This window comes from Dipodomys merriami, unplaced genomic scaffold (assembly GCF_024711535.1).
Source record: "Dipodomys merriami isolate MVZ:Mamm:240054 unplaced genomic scaffold, mDipMer1.0.p SCAF_38, whole genome shotgun sequence".
Taxonomy (NCBI): Eukaryota; Metazoa; Chordata; class Mammalia; order Rodentia; family Heteromyidae; genus Dipodomys; species Dipodomys merriami.
In genome coordinates this window covers 7,746,221-7,770,360 of record NW_027205381.1, presented here as the reverse complement: position 1 = coordinate 7,770,360, position 24,140 = coordinate 7,746,221, and the positions used below count along the sequence as shown (strand labels likewise).

Sequence of the window (24,140 nt, the reverse complement as noted above, 5' to 3'; positions counted from 1 at the left end):
TTAAATCAATAATCTTTAGCCATTCCTTATCCTGACCTGTATCTCACATAAAAGATTATTTTTTAAGGGCTAGGAAGGTGGCTCAGTGGTAGAGTGCTTGACTTGCATGCATGAGGCCCTGGGTTCCATTCCTCAGCACCACATAAGCAGAAAAAGCCAGAAGTGGTGCTGTGGCTCAAGTGGTAGAACACCAGCCTGGAGCTGAAGAGCTGAGGCCCAGAGTTCAGGCCTCACAACCGAAAAAAAAAAAAAAAAAGATTATTTTTTTAAATCATAAAACTGTTTAAAAAACCAGGAGCTGTTGCTCATTGCTTGTAATCATAACTACTTAGGAGGCTGAGATCAGAGGATCATGGTTCAAAGCCAGGCCAGGCAAGAAAAATCTAAGAGATTGTTATCTCTTCCAATTAACCACCAAAAAACCAGAAGTACAGGGGCTGGGAAGGTGGCTCAGTGGTACAGCGCTTGCCTTGCATGCCTCAGGCCCTGGGTTCGATTCCTCAGCACCACATAAGCAAAAAGAAAAAAGCCAGAAGTGGCGCTGTGGCTCAAGTGGTAGAGCACGAGCCTTGAGCTGAAGAGCTGAGGGACAGCGCCCAGGCCCAGAGTTCAGGCCCCACGACTGGACCAAAAAAAAAAAAAAAAAACCAGAAGTACAAAGCTGTGGCTCAAGTGGTAGAGCAGTAGCCCTGAGCAAAAGAAAAAAGCTCAGGACAGTGACCAGGGCCTGAGTTCAAGCTCTAGAACTGATATACAAAAAATAAAAACAAAAACCAAAGAAAAACTCAAAATAGCTCTGTAATGACTACAAAGTAACTCTACATTCCATACATTAAAGAATCTTCAGTTTAAGCTGGGGCATGGGTGGCTCACACCTGTAATCCTAGCTACTCAGGAGGCTGAGATCTGAGGATGGTGGCTCAAAGCCAGCGTAGGCAGGAAAGTCCGTGACTCTTATCTCCAATAAACCACACAGAAAACTGGAAGTAGTGCTGTGGATCAAGTGGTAGAGCACTAGCCTTGAGCTGAGGGACAGTGCCCAGGCCTAGAGTTCAAGCCCACAACTGACAAAAAAAAGAATAATCGTTAGTTTAGGGTGAAATTGTCCAAAAAGAAATGTACTCATCACCTGACTTACATAACTGTAACTCCTCTGTACATCACCTGTATAATAACAATAAAAAGTTTTTTAAAAAGTTAAATAAAATCCTCGGTTTAGGGCTGGGAAGGTGGCTCAGTGGTAGAGCGCTTGCACTGAATGCATGAGGCCCTGGGTTCGATTCCTCAGCACCACATAAGCAGAAAAAGCTGGAAGTGGCACTGTGGCTCAAGTGGTAGAGTGCTAGCCTCGAGCTGAAGAGCTGAGGGACAGCGCTCATACCCAGAGTTCAGGCCCCACGAGCGGACCCAAAAAAAAAAAAAAAATTCCTCAGTTTACAGATACCCAATATCTCCTTCCAATACATTATACATTCATAGTACTGATCGATGAATAAAAATTAGAAGGAGCTGGAGCCAGTGGGTCAAGCCAGCTACTCAGGAAGCTAGATCTAAGGATTGAAATTTGAGGCCAGCCCAGGCAGGCAAGACCAGTGACACTCTTACCACCTTCAATTTACCATCAAAAAGCCAGAAGTGGAGCTGTGGTTCAAATGGTAGAGCAATAGCCTTGAGCAAAAGAGCTCACAAACAGTGCCTAGGCCCTGAGTTCAAGCCCTATGACTGGTATGAAAAAGAAAATTAGGAGAAGTTGGGAATATAGCTTCATTATAAAACATTTGCAAGCATATACTTGAGCCATAGCACTGTAGAAAAAAAAGGAGTTGAATGGCATGGTCCATTTTCCTAAGAAAATGTTCACTGAAATGAATTTCAAGCCCTTTCCAACCTCCCCCAGCCTTCATGAAACACTGCTCATAACCTTACTCTCCTCATGGCATTTTTACATCTCAACCTTATTTCCACAGATTCACCACATCCTAACTAACTAGCTCTCCTCTCCCTCACTCTAGTACACCACATGACACTGTGTATCTTTCAAATGCCCCAAACTTTTGAAAGCTCAATTAATTGTAGTTATGGACTCTCCTAGTATCAGGTAGAGGGAAAGCTGTAGTATTAAAAGGTTGAAGGAATGACCCAGATCAAGATCCATTGTATATATAAACTGCTTTGTTAAATGGTAAAAAAATAAATAAATAAATAAAAATCAATATCTACCCTAAAATTAAGAAAAGTGAGGGCAGGGATAAGTTGGGAGGGGTGGGTGAGAATGCTGAAAGAGTGACATTGATCAAGATGCACTGTGTTCATAAACTGCTTTGTTGAATGGGATTCCTTTGTACAACTACTTAGAGATAATAAAAATACTTTTAGAAAAGCAAAAAACTTTGCTGGCCAAATATCTGTAGCCTCACATGCCTGGATTGGTTGGTGAATGATGTGCTGGACTGCTGGTTGTGCTGTGGCAGCATTGGGCAGCTGTGAAGTTGGCCTCAGCACTGTGGTTACTTTAGAACTAGACATCACAGCCGCAGCAGCTGCACCTGGAAAAAAAAAATTATTAGTATGTCATATGGGTTCACAATTTAAATAGATATAATTGTGTTTCCTAGAAAAGGAATACTTTCTAAAATTTATTATGTTGGCATCTAGTTGAAGTTACATATATTTCCTATTTGGTCACAAGGAAAACTTAAAATTGTGTACTCAAGGGTTAAGATTTAGTAAGACTAGTAACATTTTACAGCTTCTTTAAAAACATTCTTAAATGAGGCTGGGAAGGTGGCTCAGTGGTACAGTGCTTGCTTTGCATGTATGAGGCCTTGGGTTCTATTCCTCCGCACCACATAGGCAGAAAAAGTCACAAGTGGCACTATGGCTCAAGTGGTAGAGCTCTAGCCTTGAGCTGAAGAGCTGACGGACAGCGCCCAGGCCAAGCTGAGGCCCTACAACCGACCAGAAAAAAAAAGAACATTCTTAAATGAAACTAGTTACTGTTTTGCTTTTGTTTTTCATTTATTAGCATACATTAGTTGCACAGGAAGAGGTTAATTTTGACATTTCTAGCCTCACTATGTGTCCCTTTCCCACTTACAAATCTGTTGAAATCTCAACAGGTTTCATTGTTCTGTTTTCATATATGCAAATAAACTACTTCAACCACATTCATCTTCATTCACCATGTTAGCTCTCCCTTTCTCGCTGATGCCTCTGCCAAAGCCTGTCTTACTTTCCTGTCATTCTTTTCTTTTTGTGTACTAAATGTACCAAGGATTTTCATCATGGTATTTCATACATACATATATTGTTTTATTCAGAATAGCTCTCTTTATTGCTTTTTCACTGCTCTCAGCCCCACATTGATCAACAGCTTTTATTATGCTCCCTTGATAGAGTTGCAATGTATTTCAAAATTATTCGCCCTACAGCTTTCTCCCTTCTCCTCTTGCTTTCATCTCTCTAAGCAGTCCCAGAGTTAGAATCGTGTGTGTCAGTGTGTGTGTGTGTGTGTGTGTGTAAATGTAAATGGTTAAGAAAGAGTATGTATGTCCTTTAGACAGAGCTTCCACAAATGAGCAAAACATGTTGGTGGGCTTTTTGAACTTGGCTTATCTCATTCAACATGATGATCTCCAATTCCATCGTTTTCCTGCAAATGACTTGATTTCATTTTTCTTTTGGCTGTGTAATAATCCATGGCTTCTGTTTTGCAAATAAGACACACAAAACAAACAGCACCTACTTCTAGGTAAGGCTTGAGTACTTTAATTAGCATACAGTGATTCTTTACCCTACCTACTATGCCTTTGCTCTTCTAGGCAGATATAAACACTGTGACAGAGGCAATTAGTTTTTGTGCTTTCATGAAAACAGTTTTGATGCTACAGACCCCCTAGAAGAGCCAGTGAACTCCAAGCTGAGGAACAGTGTGTTATGCTATGACTGAGCAAACCTGGTTTGATGTTTGTTCACTTGATTTTGCTAACACTCTCCAAAAGAAGAGTACATTCATTTCTGGAAAAAACTTATTAAATTTACTATCTTACAGCTTGTTTGAATTTAGCTTTAAGAACAAATTAATCTTACTGAAATGAGTTAAAAATCTGCAACATTGATAAATTTTGAAAGTATTTAGTATTGAGCTGGGGGTATAGCTCAATGGTAATGTTACTTAGCATCTTCAAGGTCTTGGATTCTATGCCTAGCATTTAAAAAACTTTTTTAAAACAATGCCACGAGGAGTTCCTCGGAATAAAGAAAAAAATTAGAGCACACTAGAACTTTGAATTGCAGTCAGCAATTGAGACTAAGGCAGGAGGATCAAGAGTTTGAGACCAGCTTGGGTAATACAGCTTTAAGTTGACATAAATACATTTAGTCAAATGCAACTCTAAAAAGCTCACTGTTTAAAAACTTTGTCTAAGCTTATTTTTACCATCTTTAATTTTTTTTTTTTTTTTTTGCCGGTTGTGGGGCCTGAACTCTGGGCCTGGGTACTGTCCCTCAGCTCTTCAGCTCAAGGCTAGTGCTCTACCACTTGAGCCACAACGCCACTTGCAGCTTTTTCTGCATATGTGGTGCTGAGGAATTGAACCCAGGGCCTCATGCACGCAAGGCATGCTACTGAGCCACCTTCCCAGCCCACCATGCTTTAATTTCAACAAGCTGACTCTACATATATTCTGTCACCAAACCTTTAATTCTCTGTCATTCTATTTGCAGAAGGTGAACACAGCATGCCGTTTTTACCTCGAGGTAAATGAGAAGCTCCGATGTGAAGAGGTGGTCCCGGGGCACTGCTGCGGATTATGGACATCTGTACATTTGTGGTCATGATATGATGTAGGTTACTGGGATGTCCCTAGAAGAAATGAGATACAATGTCATCTTCACTTGTTTGGTTTTAGCCACTACCTCTAGGAAGTCAGAGTGTTTCTTTCATTTATAATTTTTGTGTGTGTGAGCCAGTGCTGGCACTTGAACTTAGAGCCTGGGTGCTGTCCCTGAGCTTCTTCTGCTCAAGCCTTGCGCTACCACAATTCCACTTCTGGCTTTTTTTTTTTTTTTTTTTTTGGTAGTTTATTGGAGATAAGTAACATGGACTTTCCTGCCTGGGCTGGCTTCGAATTGTGATCCTCAAATCTCAGCCATCTAAGTAGTTAGTATTACAGAGACCAGCTCGATTTTTTTTGCCTGTTATGGGGCTTGAACTCAGGACCTGGACAATGTCTCTGAGCTTCTTTGGCTCAAAGCTAGTGCTCCTCCACTTGAGCCACAGCACCACTTCAGGCTTTTTTCTGTTTATGTGGCACTGAGGAAAAAACCCGGGGCTTCATGCATGCTAGGCAAGCATACTACCACTGAGCCACATTCCCAGCCCCCAGCTCACTTTTAAATTTAAAAATATTATTTTGTGGTGCCAGGGATTAAACTCAAGGCTATGTGCACATGAGACCAACTAAGCTACGTTCTACCACCAAGTTACTCCTTTTATTTTTTTTTTTGGGTCCGGTTGTGGGGCCTGAACTCGGCCTGGGTGCTGTCCCTCAGCTCTTCAGCTCAAGGCTAGCGCTCTACCACTTGAGCCACAGCGCCACTTCCGGCTTTTTTTTCTTTTTGCTTATGTGGTGCTGGGGAATCGAACCCAGGGCCTCATGCATTGCTAGGCAAGCGCTCTACCACTAAGCCACCTTCCCAGCCCAAGTTACTCCTTTTAGATAGTGAGTACTCCAAGGAAAAGAGCTTAGCTTTTTCACCCACTGTACAGTGTAATGACTCATACCAACTAGCCTATCAGAAGTATTTAGGAGGCTTCCACAGTTGCTAGATTCAGTAAAAGATAACATAGTTGAATTTCTACTTTTAGAAACTCATTTGCAACAATGGCCTTTCATACTTGTTTTCTCTTTCCTGGCCAATAGCTATTTTTTCCCCAATTCTCATTATTTCCTTTATACATCTCTTCACCCATCATTCTTTATGCTACCAAAGATTTCTAAGTTAGTATCAGTATGTAGTAGGTATTGCCCTAGCCCTTGTTCAGTTTACACCTTAAATGTTCCAATTTCTGATATCAATGCTTCTCAGATGGAGTTCCAAGACTTCTGGCAGTATTTAACAGTATAACAAAATTTAAAAAACAAACAAACACACAAACAGCATAGAGCATGATTTTGGAATGCTGATTTTTTTTTTTTTGTGAAAACAAAGGGAAAGTGTTCTGGGACTTAGTTTTTACACAATTAAATAATTTTAAACATTTAATGAGTCAAATACATATCAAAGAATAGAATTTTAAAATAAACAAAAATTTTAAAAATAAAGAGATTTTAATATAAACATTCATAAGTCCAAGAACCTGCCAGTACTCCAGAAGTTACATGTATGTTCTCCTCTAAAAAAAAATCCTAGAGCTGGGCGCTGGTGGCTCACGCCTGTAATCCTAGCTACTCAGGAGGCTGAGATCTGAGGATCACGGTTCAAAGCCAGCCCGGGCAGGAAAGTCTGTGAAACTCTAATCTCCAATAAACTACCAGAAAACTGGAAGTGGCGCTGTAGCTCAAGTGGTCACTAGCCTTGAGCTGAAGAGCCGAGGGATAGCGTTCAGGCCCAGAGTTCAAGCCCCACGACTGACCAAAAAAAAAAAAAATCCTAGAGAAGCACTGCTCAATGCTGCTGCTGTGTGGTGTAGCAACTTTTAACTCTTTGGTGTTACCTTCCACTAATGAAAGACAGTCTGGACTCTGACTACTCAAGGACATGGGTGGTTATAACTTGATGTGTGTCTCACATGGAAGGTAAGACAGGTAATGCTTGGCATACAGCAGGCACTCAGTAAATACCAGCTATGCTACCACTATTCAGGCTGGCTTTATTCTCTATTCCTCTTTGAAATCTATTAACTTTCCCTGTCTAGCTCTTCAGTGACCATTTAAATTTTTATTTAGAACAGTGCCTATGGTACTACTAAAATTCAATAAATAATGATCAATAGTCTAGCATCTTAGTTCAGATAAGAGGAAAAAACAAAAAACAAAAACCTGTTGTCCACTGATTGTTGCCACAGGAATGGCTGAAGCTTGAGGGATGCTACTTTCCATGGTAACCGTGACCTGCCCTGGAACCTTGGGGGGAAGTGACAAGGTAGAAGGTGGAGCAGGAGCAATGGGACGGCTAGGAATGGTGGGCTTTGGGGGCGGCTGCAAATAGAAAACCACATAACACATATCAATAGTCTTGTTCTAATGATACATTTCACACTATAGTTAAAATTATTCAAATCAAACCGAGATAGTGCCAGGTAAGCCACCATATACCTTATATGGTTTATCTGTTAGCACCACAGATTTTCTATTGTACTAGCATTTTCATTTTACAGGGGAGGAAGTATCCAAAGCCAAGTTAAGTGACTTGTTCAGAACCACAGATAATAAAAAGCAGTACTAGAAATAAAGTCCCAGTCTATCCATATAGCTCATAGCCCATGACCTTTCTTCTGGGCAGAAGCAAACAGAACTCCCAGTAATGATACCCAACTCCAACATAACATACAGGTAACACGCTCACACATCCCCAAATGTATCACTCTTATCTTGGAGATCTCTTGGAGAAGAATGTCACTCCAAGATCAACATCAGAATGGGTAACATCAAAGACCCTGTCATGCCAACTGACATGGAAAACAGCTAAGCTGAGTTACAAAGAGCTGAACAAACAGGCAAAATAGAAAAGATGAGCTGGGTGCCAGTGGCTCATGCCTGTAATCCTAGCTACTCAGGAGGCTGAGATTTGAGGATCACAGTTCAAAGCCAGCCCAGGCAGGTAAGTCTGTGAGACTCATCTCCAATTAACCACCAGAAAATCAGAAATGGTGCTGTGGCTCAAGTGGTAGAGTGCTAGCCTTGAGCTGAAGAGTCCAGGGACAGCAGCCAGGCCCAGAGTTCAAGTCCCATGACCAACAAAAAAAAAGATGAAGTAGAATCGTAGGCTAGGGCACAGCCTAAGATTCTGTTAAAAGTGCAATAAGTACTAGTAGTCTTCAGCTGTGGTTCACTGTGAACACTTCCTTGGGTCTGGCACTTGAACTCAGTACCTCACACTTGCTAAGTACGTGCTCTACCACATGACCTACACACATAGTTCTTTTGTTTTTTGTTTGTTTTTCAAAGAGAATCTCTAACTTTGCCTCGGCTGGCCTCAGACCACAATCCTCCTATATCTGCCTCCCAAAAAGCTGTGATTTCAGTGTAAAATTGTAAAGGTCTCCATTACCTTCATAAGTCCCTCAGAAAATGAGAGTGGCACTGCTGGTGTCAGGTGTGCTGTTGAGGCTGTCACTGCAACAGGTGTGGCTGAGGCAACAGCATGGTGTGCAGGTAGCATCTGCACCTGTGGGTAAGGCCTTACCACAACAGGCTCCTGTTTCTCTTCCCGGGGTGGCAGGGAGCTGCTGGAGGATGTGTGCTCCCTGGCACCAACATCGGCATCTCGCCCAGTCTCGTCAGTGACTAGTGAAGACATGAGGGGGAAACAGAATGTTACAGTTTCCAACATTAATTAATGTAGCAGCACAGACAGACAATAGTGACACTTCGAGATAAGGCTCACAGTGGAGGAGCTGACCATTTCTTTGTGAAGCTTTTTTTTATTTTTGGAGACAGGTTCTTGCTAGGCCAGTAGGCTAGATTGGCCTAGAACAATCTTCCTACAGCTTTCAAGTACACAGGTATGTGCCACCAACCCCAGTAATGCAACTCTTAAAACCTGACATTAAAAAAGACCTATTTAATACAGTTCTTAATTTTTAAAAACTGAAGGATAGAGGCAAAAACACTTTTCACTGTATATTCCTTTTAGACTACCACAGAGCATGACCTATTTTAAAATTAAGAAAATCAAGGAACAAATATTCACATAATAAGTTTGTAAAAATACTAATTCATACAGCTTTTTTTCCCTATTTGTTGGAGACAGGATCTTGCTATGGAGCCCAGGCTACTACTCTCAAACTAATGATCCTTTTGCCTCAGCCTCCCAAGTACTGGGTACAAATGTATACTACCATGCCCAGATTTCATACTTAGTTATCTTTTTTCATAATAATATTCACATTCTTATTTTTCATAGAGTTCACATAGAAAATTTAAATTTGGAAAGTATAAGGAAAATAAACATAACCCTAAAATCTATGCCCCAAAGGTATCAACAGTATTTCAGTACCTCAGATACTTGTTATTTAATTTGGGATAGGGATTTATTTAATTACTTTTTATTGAAGTATTACCTCCATGCAGATAAGTGTACAAGTGTTACCTATCCCGCAAAATGGGCAAACAATACAGCTGAGTCACCAACACCCAGCTTAAAAAAACATTCAGCTGGGGCACTAGTGGCTCACATCTATAACCCTAGCTGAGAAAGGGAGGATTATAGGTTGAGGCTAGCCTGCAAAATAAAGTTTGAGCTCTCCTTCCCCCTTTTCTTTCTTTTTTTTTTTTTGGGGGGGGGGGGTCTAGTCGTGGGCCCTGAACTCTGGGCCTGGGCGCTGTCCCTCAGCTCTTCAGCTCAAGGCTAGCGCTCTACCACTTGAGCCACAGCGCCACTTCCGGCTTTTTTCTTTTTGTTTATGTGGTGCTGAGGAATCGAACCCAGGGCCTCAGGCTTGCAAGGCAAGCACTCTACCACTGAGCCACCTTCTCAGCCCCTCCTTCCCCCTTTTCAACCATAGGTGGGCACATAGTCTTTGCCTGTCATCTCAAAATAAGTGGGAGGCTGAGATTGAGAGGATCAAATTCCAGGATAGCCAGGACAAAAACAAAGTGTGCGCCTGTGATTCCAGTGAGAATGGGAAACCTAAAGGAAGCTGATTGTGGCTTGGGCAGGAAGAGAGACCCTACCCTAAAAACAATCAGTGAAGGGTTGGGAATGTGGCTTAGTGGTAGAGTGCTTGGCTAGCATGCATGAAGCCCTGGAATAAGTTATATACTCAGTATCACATAAACAAAAAAAGCCAGAAGTGGCGCTGTGGCTCAAGTGGTAGAGTATTAGCTTTGAACAAAAGCAGCTCAGGGACAGTGTTCAGGCCCTGAGTTCAAGCCCGAGGACTGGCAAAAAAATCAGTGAAAGGGCTGGGAAGGTGGCTCAGTGGTAGAGAGCTTGCCTTGCATGCCTGAGGCCCTGGGTTCGATTCTTCAGCACCACATAAGCAAAAAGAAAAAAGCCGGAAGTGGCGCTGTAGCTCAAGTGGTAGAGCACTAGCCTTGAGCTGAAGAGCTGAGGGACAGTGCCCAGGCCCAGAGTTCAGGCCCCACAACTGGATCCCCCCCCCAAAAAAAAAATCAGTGAAAAAGGGCAGGAGGCATGGTTCAGTGGTAGAGCACCTATCTAGAAAGAACAGGGTCCTGAGTTCAAACTCCAGTACATCAAAAACAAGAGAGTAAAACATTCCTGGTCTCTGGATACCTTCAATTCAGCTATACTCCACTTTCTTCCTCATATATGTCCACTAGCCTAACTTGTAAAACTCTATGCTACTGTGGTGGGGCTTTTTTTTTAAACTTTATGTAAACACTCATAGCAAATACACCCTGCTGCAGACTGTTCTTTTTTGTTGGTGGTGGTGGTGGTCGTGGGGCTTTAACTCTGGACCTGGGCCCTGTCCCTCAGCATTTCAGCTCAAGGCTTGCACTCTACCACTTGAGCCACAGCGCCACTTCCAGTTTTCTGGTGGTTTACTGGAGATAAGAGTCTCTCAGATTTTCTTGCTGGGACTGGCTTTGAACCACGATCCTCAGATCTCAGCCTCCTGAGCAGCTATTACAGGCATGAGCCACTGTTGCCCCACTTGGACTCTTATTAGTTATTCCTTGTACTGCAAGGAGCAATAAAGTTTCATTTTCAATGCCATAGGGTACCTTTGTGTAAATAAGCTACAAATTATGCAATGTACTGGTAAGACACACAGAGATCATTTGCTACTATAAATAGTAATGTAACCAGTTATTCTCATATTAAGTCTATAACATAAACAGACAACATTTCTTTTGGGTATATATACTTAGGAAACGTAAGAATGGAAGTACTAATATAGAATATACATATACTGTATTATATTTTTAAAAGGTTATACAGGACTCTACTGCATAGATGCAATGTAACTTTTTAAACCACAGTTTCATTGGTGGTTATTTTAGGTTATTTCCAAACTCATGTCCCGTGATCTCTTTAGGAAAAAGTTGATATAAGTGGAAATACCGGGTAAAAGACTAATGGGATTTTCTATTTTGCTACATATTGCATTTTCTATCAGGTCATTCAGAATTACAATTCTGATTTATAGAATCACTTATTAAGTTACAATAAAATTGTTAAAGAGTATTCAATGACTTTTTAAGAAAGATCTCCGGTAACACTTAGGTCAAAGGTTGGTTAAGTAGACTCCAATCTTTGTAAAGCAGTTTTACCATCTTATGTTCCCACCTGCAGTGCTTGAATTCCAGCTGCTCCTCATCCTCACCAGTGCTTGACATACAACCTTGCTAGTGGGTATATGTCGGTAATCTCATGGTGGCTTTAGTATTTCCTCAATGACAGGAATGTGGAAAATCTTTATATGTGGCCATATCACTTCAAATATATCTTCTTTCATAAAGTGAATGTTCATCTTTGATTCATTTTTTTAATTAAAAAATTTCACATTCTTTAAAGTTATATAAGAGGGTTTTAATTTAACATGACCATTTATGTATTAAATGTACCTTGGTCAAATCATTCCTCTTACTAATTTTTGTGTGTGTGTGCCAGTCCTGAGGCTTGAACTCAGAGCCTGGGCACAGTCCATGAGCTTCTTTTGCTCAAGACTAGCTCTCTATCACTTGAACAACACCGTCACTTGCGGCTTTTTCTGTTTATGTGGTACTGAGGAATCCAACACAGGGCTTCTTGTAAGCGAGGCAAGCACTCTACCAAGCCACATTCCTAGCCCTCTTTTACTAAATTTTAATCAACCAATTTTACTAAGGCAAAATTTATATATAAAAAACATTTTGTGTAAAATTAGGTATTTTCACAAAAGCATATAGTTAACTATGATATAGTCATGATAAGCATTTTCTACTAATCCAGTAAGTTATTTCCCAAAGTGGCTAGACCACCTTGCAATTACACCAACAGCAACAGTTCCATTTACTTCATATCGCTGCTAATTCTTCTTTTTTTGGGGGTGGGGAGGTCCGGTCGTGGGGCCTGAACCCTGGGCCTGGATGCTGTCCCTCAGCTCTTCAGCTCAAGGCTAGTGCTCTACCACTTGAGCCACAGTGCCACTTCCGGCTTTTTTCTTTTTGCTTATGTGGTGTGAGGAATCGAACCCAGGGCCTCATGCATGCAAGGCAAGCTCTCTACCACTGAGCCACCTTCCCAGCCCAGCTGCTAATTCTTCTTGTTGTCCCTCCCTCTACCCCTTGAGTGCTAGTAGTAAGGCTTATACTCAGGGGCTTACACTCCTGCTTGGCTTTTTCAATCAAGGTTGGTGCTCTACCACTTGTGCTCTACCTCTACTTCCATGCTTTTTGCTGGTTAGTTGGAAAAAAGATAGTCTCTTGGATTTGTCTGCCTAGGTTGCTGGCTTCAAGCCTTGATCTTCAGATCTCTCCCTCCCGAGCAGCTAGGATTACAGGTGTGGGCCAATGGAGGCTCCTGATATTGTCAGTCTAATTTTAGTCATTCTAGTGGATGGGTACTCATTTCTTACTGTGGTTTTAATTTTTATTGCTCTGAGATTTTAAAATGTTAAGTACATTTTCATGTACTTCTTTGGCATCCATATAGTTTTTCTGATGAAGTTAGATATTCAAGTATTTTTCTCATTAAAAACAATTAGGATCTGCCGGGCGCGAGTGGCTCACACCTGTAAACCTAGCTACACAGGAGGCTGAGATCTGAGGATCACAGTTCAAAGGCAGCCCAGGCAGGAAAGTTCATGAGACTTATCTCCAATAAACCACTAGAAAACCAGAAGTGGTGCTGTGGCTCAAGCGGTAGAGCGCTTGCCTTGAGCTGAAGAGTGCAGGGACAGCGCCCAAGCCGAGTTCAAGCCCCATGATAGACAAAAAAAAAAAAAAAAAAAAATTGGGATCCTAGTTTGTAATCCTAGTTTACTCAAGATGACTACAGTTTGAGGCCAGCCTAAGCAGAAGTTTGTGAGACTCCATTTCTTCTTTTTTGGGGGGGGGGGGAGGGAGAGGGGTCCGGTCGTGGGGCCTGAACTCTGGGCCTGGGCGCTGTCCCTCAGCTCTTCAGCTCTAGGCTAGCACTCTACCACTTGAGCCACAGCGCCACTTCCGGCTTTTGTCTTTCTGCTTATGTGGTGCTGAGGAATCGAACCCAGGGCTTTATGCATACAAGGCAAGCGCTCTACCACTGAGCAACCTTCCCAGCCCAAGACTCCATTTCAATAAAGACTTGTATACAGTGATATGTGCTTGTCATCCCAGCTATATGGGAAGCATAAACAGGTGGATTGGTACAGGTACAAATGAAAAACAATGAAAGCAAAAGGGGCCGGAAGGATGGCACAGATGCTTAGTGTCTAGCAAGATCAAGGCCTTGAGTTCAAACCCCAGTACTGGTACCCTTCCCCATTAATTAAGAGTGTTAATATTTTTACTGTTGAGTTATCATAGTTCTTTATATATTCAGTATGTTTATAAAATAAGACTGGGGCAAGTCTGTTTTGTGTGTGTGTGTGTGTTGGTGCTGGGCTTGAACTCAGGGTCATAGTTCTTTATATATTCGGTATGCTTATAAAATAAGACTGGGGCAAGTCTGTGTGTGGTGTGTGTGTGTGTGTGGTGTGTGTGTGTGTGTGGTGTGTGTGTGTCTGTCTGTTTGTGTGTGCTGGGCTTGGGCAAGTCTGTGTGTGGTGTGTGTGTGTGGTGTGTGTGTGTATGTGTGGTGTGTGTGTGTGTGTGTGTGTGTGTGTGTGTTTGTGTGTGCTGGGCTTGAACTCAGGGTCCCGTGCTCTTTTTTGCTCAAGGTTGGCACTCTAACACTTGAGCCACAGTTCCATTTCCTCCTTCAGTTTTCTTAAAAGTCTTTTTTATTGTTATATTTCTAGGCATGTTTGTAATACAGTCCAATCAAGTGTACCCACTCTATCATTCCTCCTACCCTCCTGTTCACCTTCCCAAAACAATTTCACAGATTTGTTTTTAAATGGTGTCTTTTGAAGAGGAACTGCTTTTTATAATTAGTGTTTTTTGTGTCTTATGTAATTCTTACTTAACCCAAGTTTCCATCAGTTTCTCTGTTTTATCTTAGAGATCTAAAAGTTCTTATTTAGGATTATAAAACACTTTGCATCTATTTTTGTGTATGGGAAAGTTAAAGATCATGGTTCATTTCCCCCTATGGATATTCTGGTGTTTAGCACTATCATTGTTGAAGTGTCTTATCATTTCATTATTGAATCACTTAAATGCTTTTGTACACCAATTGACCATACATGTATGGGTCTATTTCTTGATCTTCTACTTTGTTCTTTTTAATATATTTACTGATCTATATTTCTATCTTTATGTCAACATTGTATCATCTTAGTATAGTTTTGTAGCAAGTTTTGAAATAAAGTTATAATGATCCTCAGATCTCAGCCACCTGAGTAGCTAGGATTATAGGCTTGAAACACTGGCTCTGGGCTCAAACTAGGGTATTTTTTTACTCTATAGATCACTTTGAGAAGAAGTGATATGCTAAAAGTTGTGCTCCAACTCATTCACATGTATTTTCGAAGGACAAGTTTTTATATTTATTTATGCTATTTTTTGTCTTTTAAGTAATTGTACAAAGGGAGGCTTTCAATTCAAAGACTCTCTTAGTCCTTTAATTTCTCTCAGCAATGTGTCAGTCTTCCAACTCTAGGATTCATTTTGTTAAATTAATCCATTGATATTTTTATTTTGTAATAATAAATGACATTTAAGTAATTCATTCTTTTCCAGTAGACTTACAATTATACTTTGATTTTGTATACTACAACTTATTAAAAGCATTTTATTCAATTCATTTTACTCAGTACTGAGACCTGAACTCAGGATCTTGTGTTCTTGCTTAGCCTTTTCCAATCAAGGCTGGTGCTCTACCACTTAAGTCATGCCTCCACTTCTAGCTTTTTGCTGGCAAGTTGGAGATAATCATTTTTCAGATTTGTCTACTCAGGCTGGCTTTGAATCTTGATTCTCAGAGTAGCCTTTAGAGTAGCTAGAAGTGAGTACCAGCACCCAGCTCTACTAGCATTTTAGATTTAATATTTTGTGTATACAACATCATGTTATAACTGAATAAGGCCAGTTTTGCTTCAATTTTATACTGATTTTTAACCTCCTCTCTTCCAAATATACTTTCCTCTAGTAAAAATTTTAAAGAAAATGCACAATTTCATAACTCTTCCCTAAACCTATTTGTCCAGGAATACTGATTTGTAATAGGCTTTATCAATTATTTCCTGTTAGACTCTTTGGGAATTCACTTATCATTTCCTTCCAGGTATCCGCATTTATTTCAGTTCATTTTTAACAGAAAAAAAATATTTTGAAATATTAACTATACTTAACTATGAATATATATTATACCTGAAATCCTGGCATACGTAGGACCTCAGATCATCTCTCGTAATATGAGCAATAAAAAAAACAGAACCAACCAGAAATGGACCTGTGGCTCAAAGTGGTGGAGTGCTAAGTCTTGAGAAAAGAGCTCAGGGACAGAACCCAGGCCCTGTGTTCAAGCAAAAACCAAAAACCCAAACCAAAAAACCATAGCCACCTAACTCCTTAGGAAAAAAACTTCTATTTTCTTTAAAAAAAAAATCAAAAATAAAATAAGAATAAAATTTTAAAAATCAATATGCACACACATGTACATGCTTTTCAGAAGTCAAATTTCTTATGCCAAAAGACATTTTTGGCATAAGTCAAAGATTTCTTTTTCAATGAAATCTGAAGATAATTATTGCTAACACCTCCCCCATTTCTTTTTTGGTTCCTGTAAGGAGGCTTGAATTCAGCTTTTTCTGCTCATGGCTGGTACTCTACCTCCCCACTTCTGGCATTTTGGTCTTTCAGATTTGTCTGTCCAGGCTGGCTAGAATCATGATTCTCAGATCTCATTTTCCTGACTTGTTAGACATGAGTCACCAGTACCCAACTAGTAACACTATTTTCAATAAGCAGTTTGACTCCTAGCAAAGAAAAAAGTTAAAAAATGTTCAACTTAGGAAACTACATCTTTTCTAGGGGAAGAAACCTTTTTCTGCTAAGGGCCATTTGGATATTTATACCAACATTTTTTGACCATATAAAATTATCAATACAGACAGAAGGGCCTAAGCAGCTGATGAGAGCCTAAGAGAAGCTTATGTGTGTAACTGTTCTGCCGTATACTAACTGATTTTCCAGGATGTACATGGTTTATGGGCAAAAATATGTTAAGGAATAAAAAAAGAAAGAAAGGGGCTAGGAAGGTGGCTCAGTGATAGAATGCTTGTCTTGCATACATGAGTCCCTGGATTCAATTCCCAGCACCACATAAACAGAAAGAGCCAGAAGTGGCACTGTGGGTCAAGTGGTAGATCACTAGCCTTGAGCTGAAGAGCTGAGGATGATGCCCAGGCCCAGAGTTCAAGCCCCGCCCAAACCCTTAGGTGGCTCTACAAGAAACTATTGACCATAACTCCATGCTTTTCAAATACTAAGTCTTGTACATACAAAGGTGCATGAGACACACATGGCCCTAGCTTTCAAGTAGCCCTGATTCTAGGAAAATCACTATCAGAACTATTGTGGAAGATGGAATCAATAAAGAGTTCTCAAGAAGATGACATCTATCAATTCTCAAGGAAAAATAAAAATTAACCAAATAAATGAGTATGGAAGGAATAAAGTTTGGCATAGGGAAAAAATATGCAAAGGCATAGGGTCATGAAAACTGGAACTTTTTGATCATACAAAAAACAGGAGTAAATATTTCAGAGCAGTAAGCATAAAGTAGCTTAAAATAACTTCAAGTCTAAAGAACTAAATAAATTTGTAACAAAAACTGAAGTTCAGGAGTAGGCAAAGCAATAGCAAATGAGGCTAAAATATTTTACAAGGGCCACAACTCATGGATAAAAAACAAGGACAGTCAAACATGGTTGCATATACCTGTGATCCCAGCATTTCAGGAGGCTAAGGCTAAAGTCAGGCTGGGTTACAGATTAAGACTGTATCTCCAAGAGAGAAAGAGGAGAGAAACAAAGACACACAGAGAGAGTTAGAGACACAGAAAAAGTAACAATGCCTCAAACTTAGTTTACACTATGATTAGACAGTTATACAGTTTACCATAAGGAACACAAGAACTTAGTGGTGGTAAGGGGGGAAAAAAAAAACAGAAAAGGGAGTTTATTTCACTTTGCAATGCCATCTTTTTAATACAGAAAAGCAGCATTTGAAGTTTCTGTTTCAGCACGATTCATTGGCCTGGATAATTCTTTGAGGGGTAAGAAGGCAGCCATCCCCTTCACCTGTCATATGCCAATAGCACCCCCTAGTTGTGACAACCGGATATGTCTCCAAACACTGTCAAATATTCCCAAGGCAAAATTGTTCCTCACTGATAACCACTCAAAGTAGATACTATGAATAAGAACCAAGTCGTAGGCCGAGTGTTGGTGGCTCACGCCTATAATACTAGCTACTCAGGAGGCTGATATTTGAGGGTCTTGGTTCAAAGCCAGCCTGGGGCAGGAAAGTTCTTGAGACTCTTATCTCCAATTACCCACCAGAAAAGTGCAAGTGGCTCGGTGGCTCAAGTGGGAGAGAGCTCTCCTTGAGCTGAAGAGCTGAGGGACAGTGCCCAAGCCCAGAGTTCAAGTACCACGACCAACCCCCTCCCCTCCAAAAAAGAAGCAAGTTGCATACACACATACACACACACGCACACGCGCGCGCAAGTCCAGGGGCTTGAATTCAGTGCCTAGGCACTGTCCCTGCGCTTTTATGCTCAAGGCTTGTGTTCTACCACTTGAGCCACAGCTCCACTTCCAGCTTTTTGCTGGTTAGAGACAAAATTATCACTGACTTTCCTGCCAGGGCTGGCTTTAAACTGTTATCCTTAGATCTCAGCCTTCTGAGTAGCTAGGATTACAAGTGTGAGCCACTGGCACTCAGCACCCCTGTTTTCCTTTTTCTTTTTGGTGTCCATCCTAGGGCTTGAACTCAAGGCTTGGGCACTGTCCTGGAGTTTTTTTTTTTCCCCCTAAAGACTAGCACTCTACCAGTTGTACCAGAGCTCCACTCCCTACATACACTTTTTAAAAACTTCTTTTCCAAGCTGGGAAGGTGATTCAGTGGTAGAGTGCTTGCCTCACATGCATGAGGCCCTGGGTTCGATTCCTCAGCACCACATAAACAGAAATGGCACTGTAGCTCAATGGTAGAATACTAGTCTTGAGCTGAAGAGCTGAGAGACAGTGCCCAGGCCCAGAGTTCAGGCCCCATGACTGACCAAAAACAAACAAACAAAAACCTCAAAATCAACAACAATAAAAAAAAAAAAACTTCTTTTCCTAGATAGTAAGCTCTTAAGAAGCAAAAACCCCCCCTTACACACTGTTGATCTTCCTCAAGCCACTATTACAATACCTTTGAGAATTAATTAAATGAGAATCTATTAATGCACTAAAAAAATTCTTAGAGGTATACTTTACCATAGGCTGTACACATACTCTAGTGTAGGTGAAGTGGTTAAAACAGAAGCAAAAAAAAAAGCCTTATATAATTATAGTAATATACCCTTTGCTCAAATCAATAAACTACTATTTAACCAGAATCCAAGGAGAAATTTGCTAACTTTTAAGTGAGAAACTGGCAATATTCTTAAAACTGAAAGTAATAGAGAACAGTACGCATCTCACCTGTAGCAGCTGGGTTTATCAATCCTGCAGAGCCACTGCTGGCAATCTGTGAAGGTGTCTGGCTCAGCCCAGTGGAAGGGGTTCCTAACCGAGGAAACTGTTGAGAACTCATTTCCACCTGCATTCATAGTCACATAGTTATTACTAGATTCTGAAACTAAAGCCAATATTGAGTAATAAAAGCATCTTTAGTACCAATGACATCTTCTCTAGGAAAAGCAAATGCAGCATTATCTACTGGAGACATTGACTTGTGCTCAATGGAAATGCAGACATTATCTAAAGAGTGAAGGTTTTATACATATGGGTTAAATTAGTAATAGCATTGCTTATACAGTGCTGCAGGATACTCTGATTTTCCAAAATACTTGCAGATGGCTATATTTTTAAAAGAAAAACACGAAATCATGAATCGTCCATATGATAGGCAGACAGACAGACAGACACACACACACACACACACACACACGCATCTATCTATATGTAAAGTTTTATGGGAATAACAGGTCTTTTTGAAAGACTCAAACCTCATACTAGCATAAACAGAACCGTAATTAGTATGCCATAAGAAAGGAAATGTCCAGCCCAAAAAAGCATTAGAAATCATACGTTAAGGTCTGATGCCAAAGGAATTTTCGAATGCTTTCTGCAAAGGCCTCCATTTATGGTTTTCCTTTTCATCTTTTTCAGACACCCTCACCCCGCGACTGAGCCAGAGAAACCCGAGACCTCTACCTTCCTTAAATTCGCCCCCCCCCCACTTTTCTCCCAGGAGCAAGCTCTGGGATCTTTCCCGATGCAACCCCAACCCCACCCCACTCACTCGAGCCCCCAAGGAGCAGGGAGGAGACAAGCTTGCAGACACTCGGGGTGTCGGAGCCTCGTCCTCCCGGGTGAAAGGCGTTCTGCGAAGCCCCTGAGTAAGACGGCAGCGTGCCCCTTTACCTGTAGCCTCCGCCCGCCTTCCGCCCCTCCCGCTCCCATCGCGCTGACCCGGGGGCGCCACGGGGGGCCCGTGCCTGCGCTGGGCTAGGGGGCAGCCGCGAGGACCCGCGCTGGAGCGCGCCCGGGGCAGCCGCTACCCGGCCGGCCGGCCGGCCCGCTCGCCCGCCCGACTCACCCCGCCGCCCGGCCGCAGCTCCGTTCCGAGCCCGCTCCCCCACCCCCCGAACCTGCCCCTGCCTCCCCCGCCCGCCCATTGGCCCCGCGCCCGCCGCGTCACTGGAGACTCGAAACCAATCCCGAGCGGCCTGCGCGTTCTGAGCCCGCCCCACCCTCCCGCCGAATGACAGCCAATTAGGCACCAGCCTCGCCGGGGCAGTCCGAACCCCTCGAGGCTGGGCCAATAGCAGGGGAAGACGGGAGCTCCTGGCGAGGGAGGCGGGGAGCGGGGAGGCCCCGCCTCGGCCCGGGTCTGAAAGCGGCGGGCGCAGGGCCCGGATGTGGAGAGTCACTTTAAACTGCTCCAGGAGCCAAACTCCCCGGGCCGCCCGCCCGCCCGCACTCCCCCGGCTGCTCCGCTGCCCTGCCAAGGCCTGGGTCTGCCACGCCCCCACGCCTGGCCAGCCCACCCCTCCCGAAGTCTCTCCCTTCCCCGCCGCCGGATGCTCGGGCCCTGCCGCCAGCTCAACCGCCGTGCCCAACTCGCGAAAAGAGCCGGGATCCGAGTCGCCCGCGCCGGGGCGCCTCTGCCCTTCCCCGGGGACGCGCAGCGGGACGGACGCTGCAGCCCTGCCTTGCCGCCCCGCCCCCTCGCCTCCACCCCTCCCCTCCCGGGCGCCCGTCCCGCCATTACCTGATTGCTGCGCCGAGGGGCCGCCGCGCCACCTCGAGCTCGCTCCCGTGCGCCCTCCGCTCGTAGGGGCGACGTCCTCAAGCTCCGGACCCGCAGTAGCCGCCGGGGCACTAGCACTCTGCCCCCCACCCCTCACTCCAGCGCCGCTGCTTCCGCCGCCGTAACGAGCCTCTCGCTAATTGGCTGGTGCAAGCCCCGCCTTCATCCCTGAGAGCCAGTCCTCTCCTGGTGAGAACGGGATCGAAGACAGCCCTCCCCGCGGGGCCGCAGAGACCTCTGGGAAGTGTAGTCCGCGATGCCTGGAAGGCGGGCCGGGAAAGGGGCGGCGAGCGGCGAGGCGGAGCCTCGGCGAGCCGGCGGAGGCTACACACCCCTTTGCCGCCTGGGGTGAGTGCTGCCATTTCTCTTCGTAGAGTGAGAACGCAGTGGATCCCACCCCTCCGCCGCAGCCTGGCAGCCCCGAGTTTCATTTCCCCGAGGTGGGGGAGGCGCGACGCGGGAAGTGTCATGGAGGAAGCCGGCGGCGGCCGCAGGCCTGGGCAAGGTGGAGGGTGTGTGCTCCGCTGCCGCGTGGGGCGAGATGTCGCCCGCGGAAGTCCGAGGCGCCGGGGGATCCGCGTCGGGTTTATGCCGGGCCCAGCTCTCGCGGTTCCAGGAGGCTGGCCTGGGAGCGGGCTCCGGACGCGATCGAGCAGGACAGCCGCGCACCTGCTCTGGTCAGCGGGCTGACAGAAAAGCCGGGGCGGGGGCGGGGGCGGGGTGGCGTTTACACACGTTACGAGCCTTAGTCCGTGCTGCCAAAGTAAAATTGGTCTCATTGTCTCCCTCTTCCCAGATGGTGGTGTTTGTGATTAGTTAAGGAATAAATGGGGCTCCAATCTTTCCTGTCAGGCACTGCTTGAGAAGAGAGCAGCTTCTGGCGGCTATAATGTGTCTCAAGTACGCCCCCAGCACTTCCTTTCTCGCTTTATCCTGGCTTACACGTTAGCCTATTCTCTTTAGGCAGTCTCCATACTTAGTTGGATTCTGCTTTTGCCATCTTTCTCACACTGCTAACCCAACGTGGCAATGACCTATTCAACGTCACCCCTGTGGTCTTTGCTCAGATCTTCTGTTTAGTTTACTGACAAGTGGTTCCCCTTTCAGCCGTCCTCCCTTTTCTGTAGGCTCTCCTCGTTCTACTCCTATCCAAAGCAAGCTCCGACATACCTCCTCTGTTTCACAAGTACAACATTCTCTAGTGCTCTAATGTGCCTGCCTGCCTGCCTTCCTTCCTTCTCCTTTTCAATGTTGGAGATAGAACCCAGAGCCTTACATGCTAGGCAAGAGCTACACCGTTGAGCTTCGTCCCCAGCCTCCAGTGTTCATTTAATGCTATACTATTCAAATGGTGTAATGTACTCCTACAGTTTCAGTGATCATCCTTGCAGATTTTATCTGCATGATAAAGATTCTTTTTTGGGGGGGGGGTCCAGTCGTGGGGCCTGAACTCTGGGCCTGGGCACTGTCCCTCAGCTCTTCAGCTCAAGGCTAGCACTCTACCACTTGAGCCACAGCACTACTTACGGCTTTTTTCCTTTTAGCTTATGTGTTGCTGAAGAATCGAACCCAGGGCCTCAGGCATGCAAGGCAAGCGCTCTACCACTGAGCCACCTTCCCAGCCCTGTGATAAGGATTCTTATAGTTTATCAATCTACATAAAAGTCTTAGGTGCTGGAACTTGCGCATTCAATACAGAAATCCCTCATCCATGGCAGGGGTTACAGTCCACAGACCCCCATGATAGGTGAAAATCTGTGAAGCATGTTTATTTATTTATTTATTTATTTATTTTTGTCGGTCGTGGGGCTTGAACTCTGGGCCTGGGCGCTGTCCCTCAGCTCTTCAGCTCAAGGCGAGCGCTCTACCACTTGAGCTACAGCGCCACTTCCGGTTTTCTGGTGGTTTATTGGACATAGGAGTCTCATGGTTTCTCCTGCCCGGGCTGGCTTTGAACTGCGATCCTCAGATCTCAGCCTCCTGAGTAGCTAGGATTACAGGCGTGAGCCACCAGCGCCCGGCTGAAGCATGTTTATTCTATATTTTATATATTTAAGGCTTTAAAAACCCCACTCTCCTATAAAACTTTCCAACTCTCTTATTAATCTTAATATTTTTATATTTCTATATTATTTGAATAGTCAGGCAAAAATAATTAAAATCATAAGTATTATGTAAATACCTATTGCAGATGAGCGCCAGAGGCCCACAACTGTAATCCTAGCTACTCAGAGGCTGAGATCTAAGGATCACGGTTAAAAGCCAGCATGGGCAGGAAAGTCCAATGAGACTCTTATCCAATTAACCATCAGAAAACAACAAATGGTCCTGTGGCCCAAGTGGTAGAGTGCTGGCCTTGAGCTGAAGAGCTAAGGGACAGCACCCAAGCCCAGAGTTCAAGTCCCATGACCAACAAAAAACAAAAACAAAAACCAATAGCATACCATAAAATCCCATGATATAGCGAAAACTCTGATACAGAATTAGATATTTTTTTAAATCAAAACTCACACTACAGTGAAGCTGAGATAAGTGAACTGCTATATAGTGATTTACCTTATCTGTGTATTTTTCTTGAATCCTGGGTTTGAGTATTAGCATCTCCATCGTTGTAGCTTTAGGCTCCATACATGTTTCACACTCTTCCACCTCCAAGAATCACCACATTCCATTGATGTGTGCCTCATTATCAATTACTTTCTTAGAGCCAGGAGCTAGTAGAGGCTGAGATTTGAAGATCATGGATTTTGTTGTTGTTGTTGTTGTTTGTTTTGTTTTTTGCCAGTCCTGGGGCTTAAACTCAATGCCTGAGCACTGTCTCTGAGCTTCTTTTTTGCTTAAAGCTACTACTCTGCCACTTGAGTCCGAGGGCCACTTCCACCTTTTTGTGCATGTGGTACTGAGGAATAGAACTCAGGGTTTCATGCATGCTAGGCAAGCACTCTACCACTAAACCACATTCCCAGCCCAGAATCATGTTTTGAAGCTAACACAGGCAGGAAAGTTTATGAAACTGTTATCTCTAGCCACCAAAAGCTAGCGATGGAGCTGTGACTCGAATGATAGACTGCCAGCCTTTAGTGAAAATGTTAAGGGACAGCACCTAGGTCCTGAGTTCAAGTCCCAGTACTGTTGCAAAAGAAAAAATAAGTGTGATACCCATTGCTTTCAGAGTACTGGTTCAAGGCTTCACCTAAAAAAAAAAACAAAAAACCTGCAGTATTGTAATGCAGCCCCTACTTAAATGTTAATCCTAGTCTGTCCTCCATAGAGTTACTTTAATAAACTAATTTGAGTTTGTCCTTTCCATTCACAATGTCTCTGTAAATTCCAACTGTATTTCAAACCTCT

The 24,140-nt window shown here is 43.5% G+C and overlaps 2 protein-coding genes across 4 annotated transcripts in view; one reads left to right on the top strand and one right to left on the bottom strand.

The window, feature by feature from the left end:
- Positions 1-20,901, bottom strand: part of Sap130 (Sin3A associated protein 130) — a 93,668-nt gene extending 72,767 nt beyond the window's left edge. For 2 of the 3 annotated variants that reach the window (XM_069989478.1, XM_069989480.1), the window contains exons 1-6: positions 20,751-20,901; positions 18,956-19,073; positions 8,275-8,510; positions 7,044-7,202; positions 4,753-4,864; positions 2,422-2,546 (exon numbers count right to left, since the gene is read on the bottom strand). In XM_069989478.1, the coding sequence (XP_069845579.1) occupies positions 2,422-2,546; positions 4,753-4,864; positions 7,044-7,202; positions 8,275-8,510; positions 18,956-19,067 (744 nt within the window). In that variant the 5' untranslated portion in view covers positions 19,068-19,073; positions 20,751-20,901. Of the gene's footprint in view, positions 1-2,421; positions 2,547-4,752; positions 4,865-7,043; positions 7,203-8,274; positions 8,511-18,955; positions 19,074-19,778; positions 19,826-20,750 lie in introns of those variants that run through there. The other variant, XM_069989479.1, reaches the window with a different exon arrangement.
- Positions 20,902-21,049: 148 nt separating this feature from the next.
- Positions 21,050-24,140, top strand: part of Uggt1 (UDP-glucose glycoprotein glucosyltransferase 1) — a 158,195-nt gene continuing 155,104 nt past the window's right edge. Inside the window, exon 1 of the mRNA XM_069989476.1 lies at positions 21,050-21,137. The gene's annotated coding sequence lies outside the window, so the exon portion shown is untranslated. The remainder of the gene's footprint in view (positions 21,138-24,140) is intronic.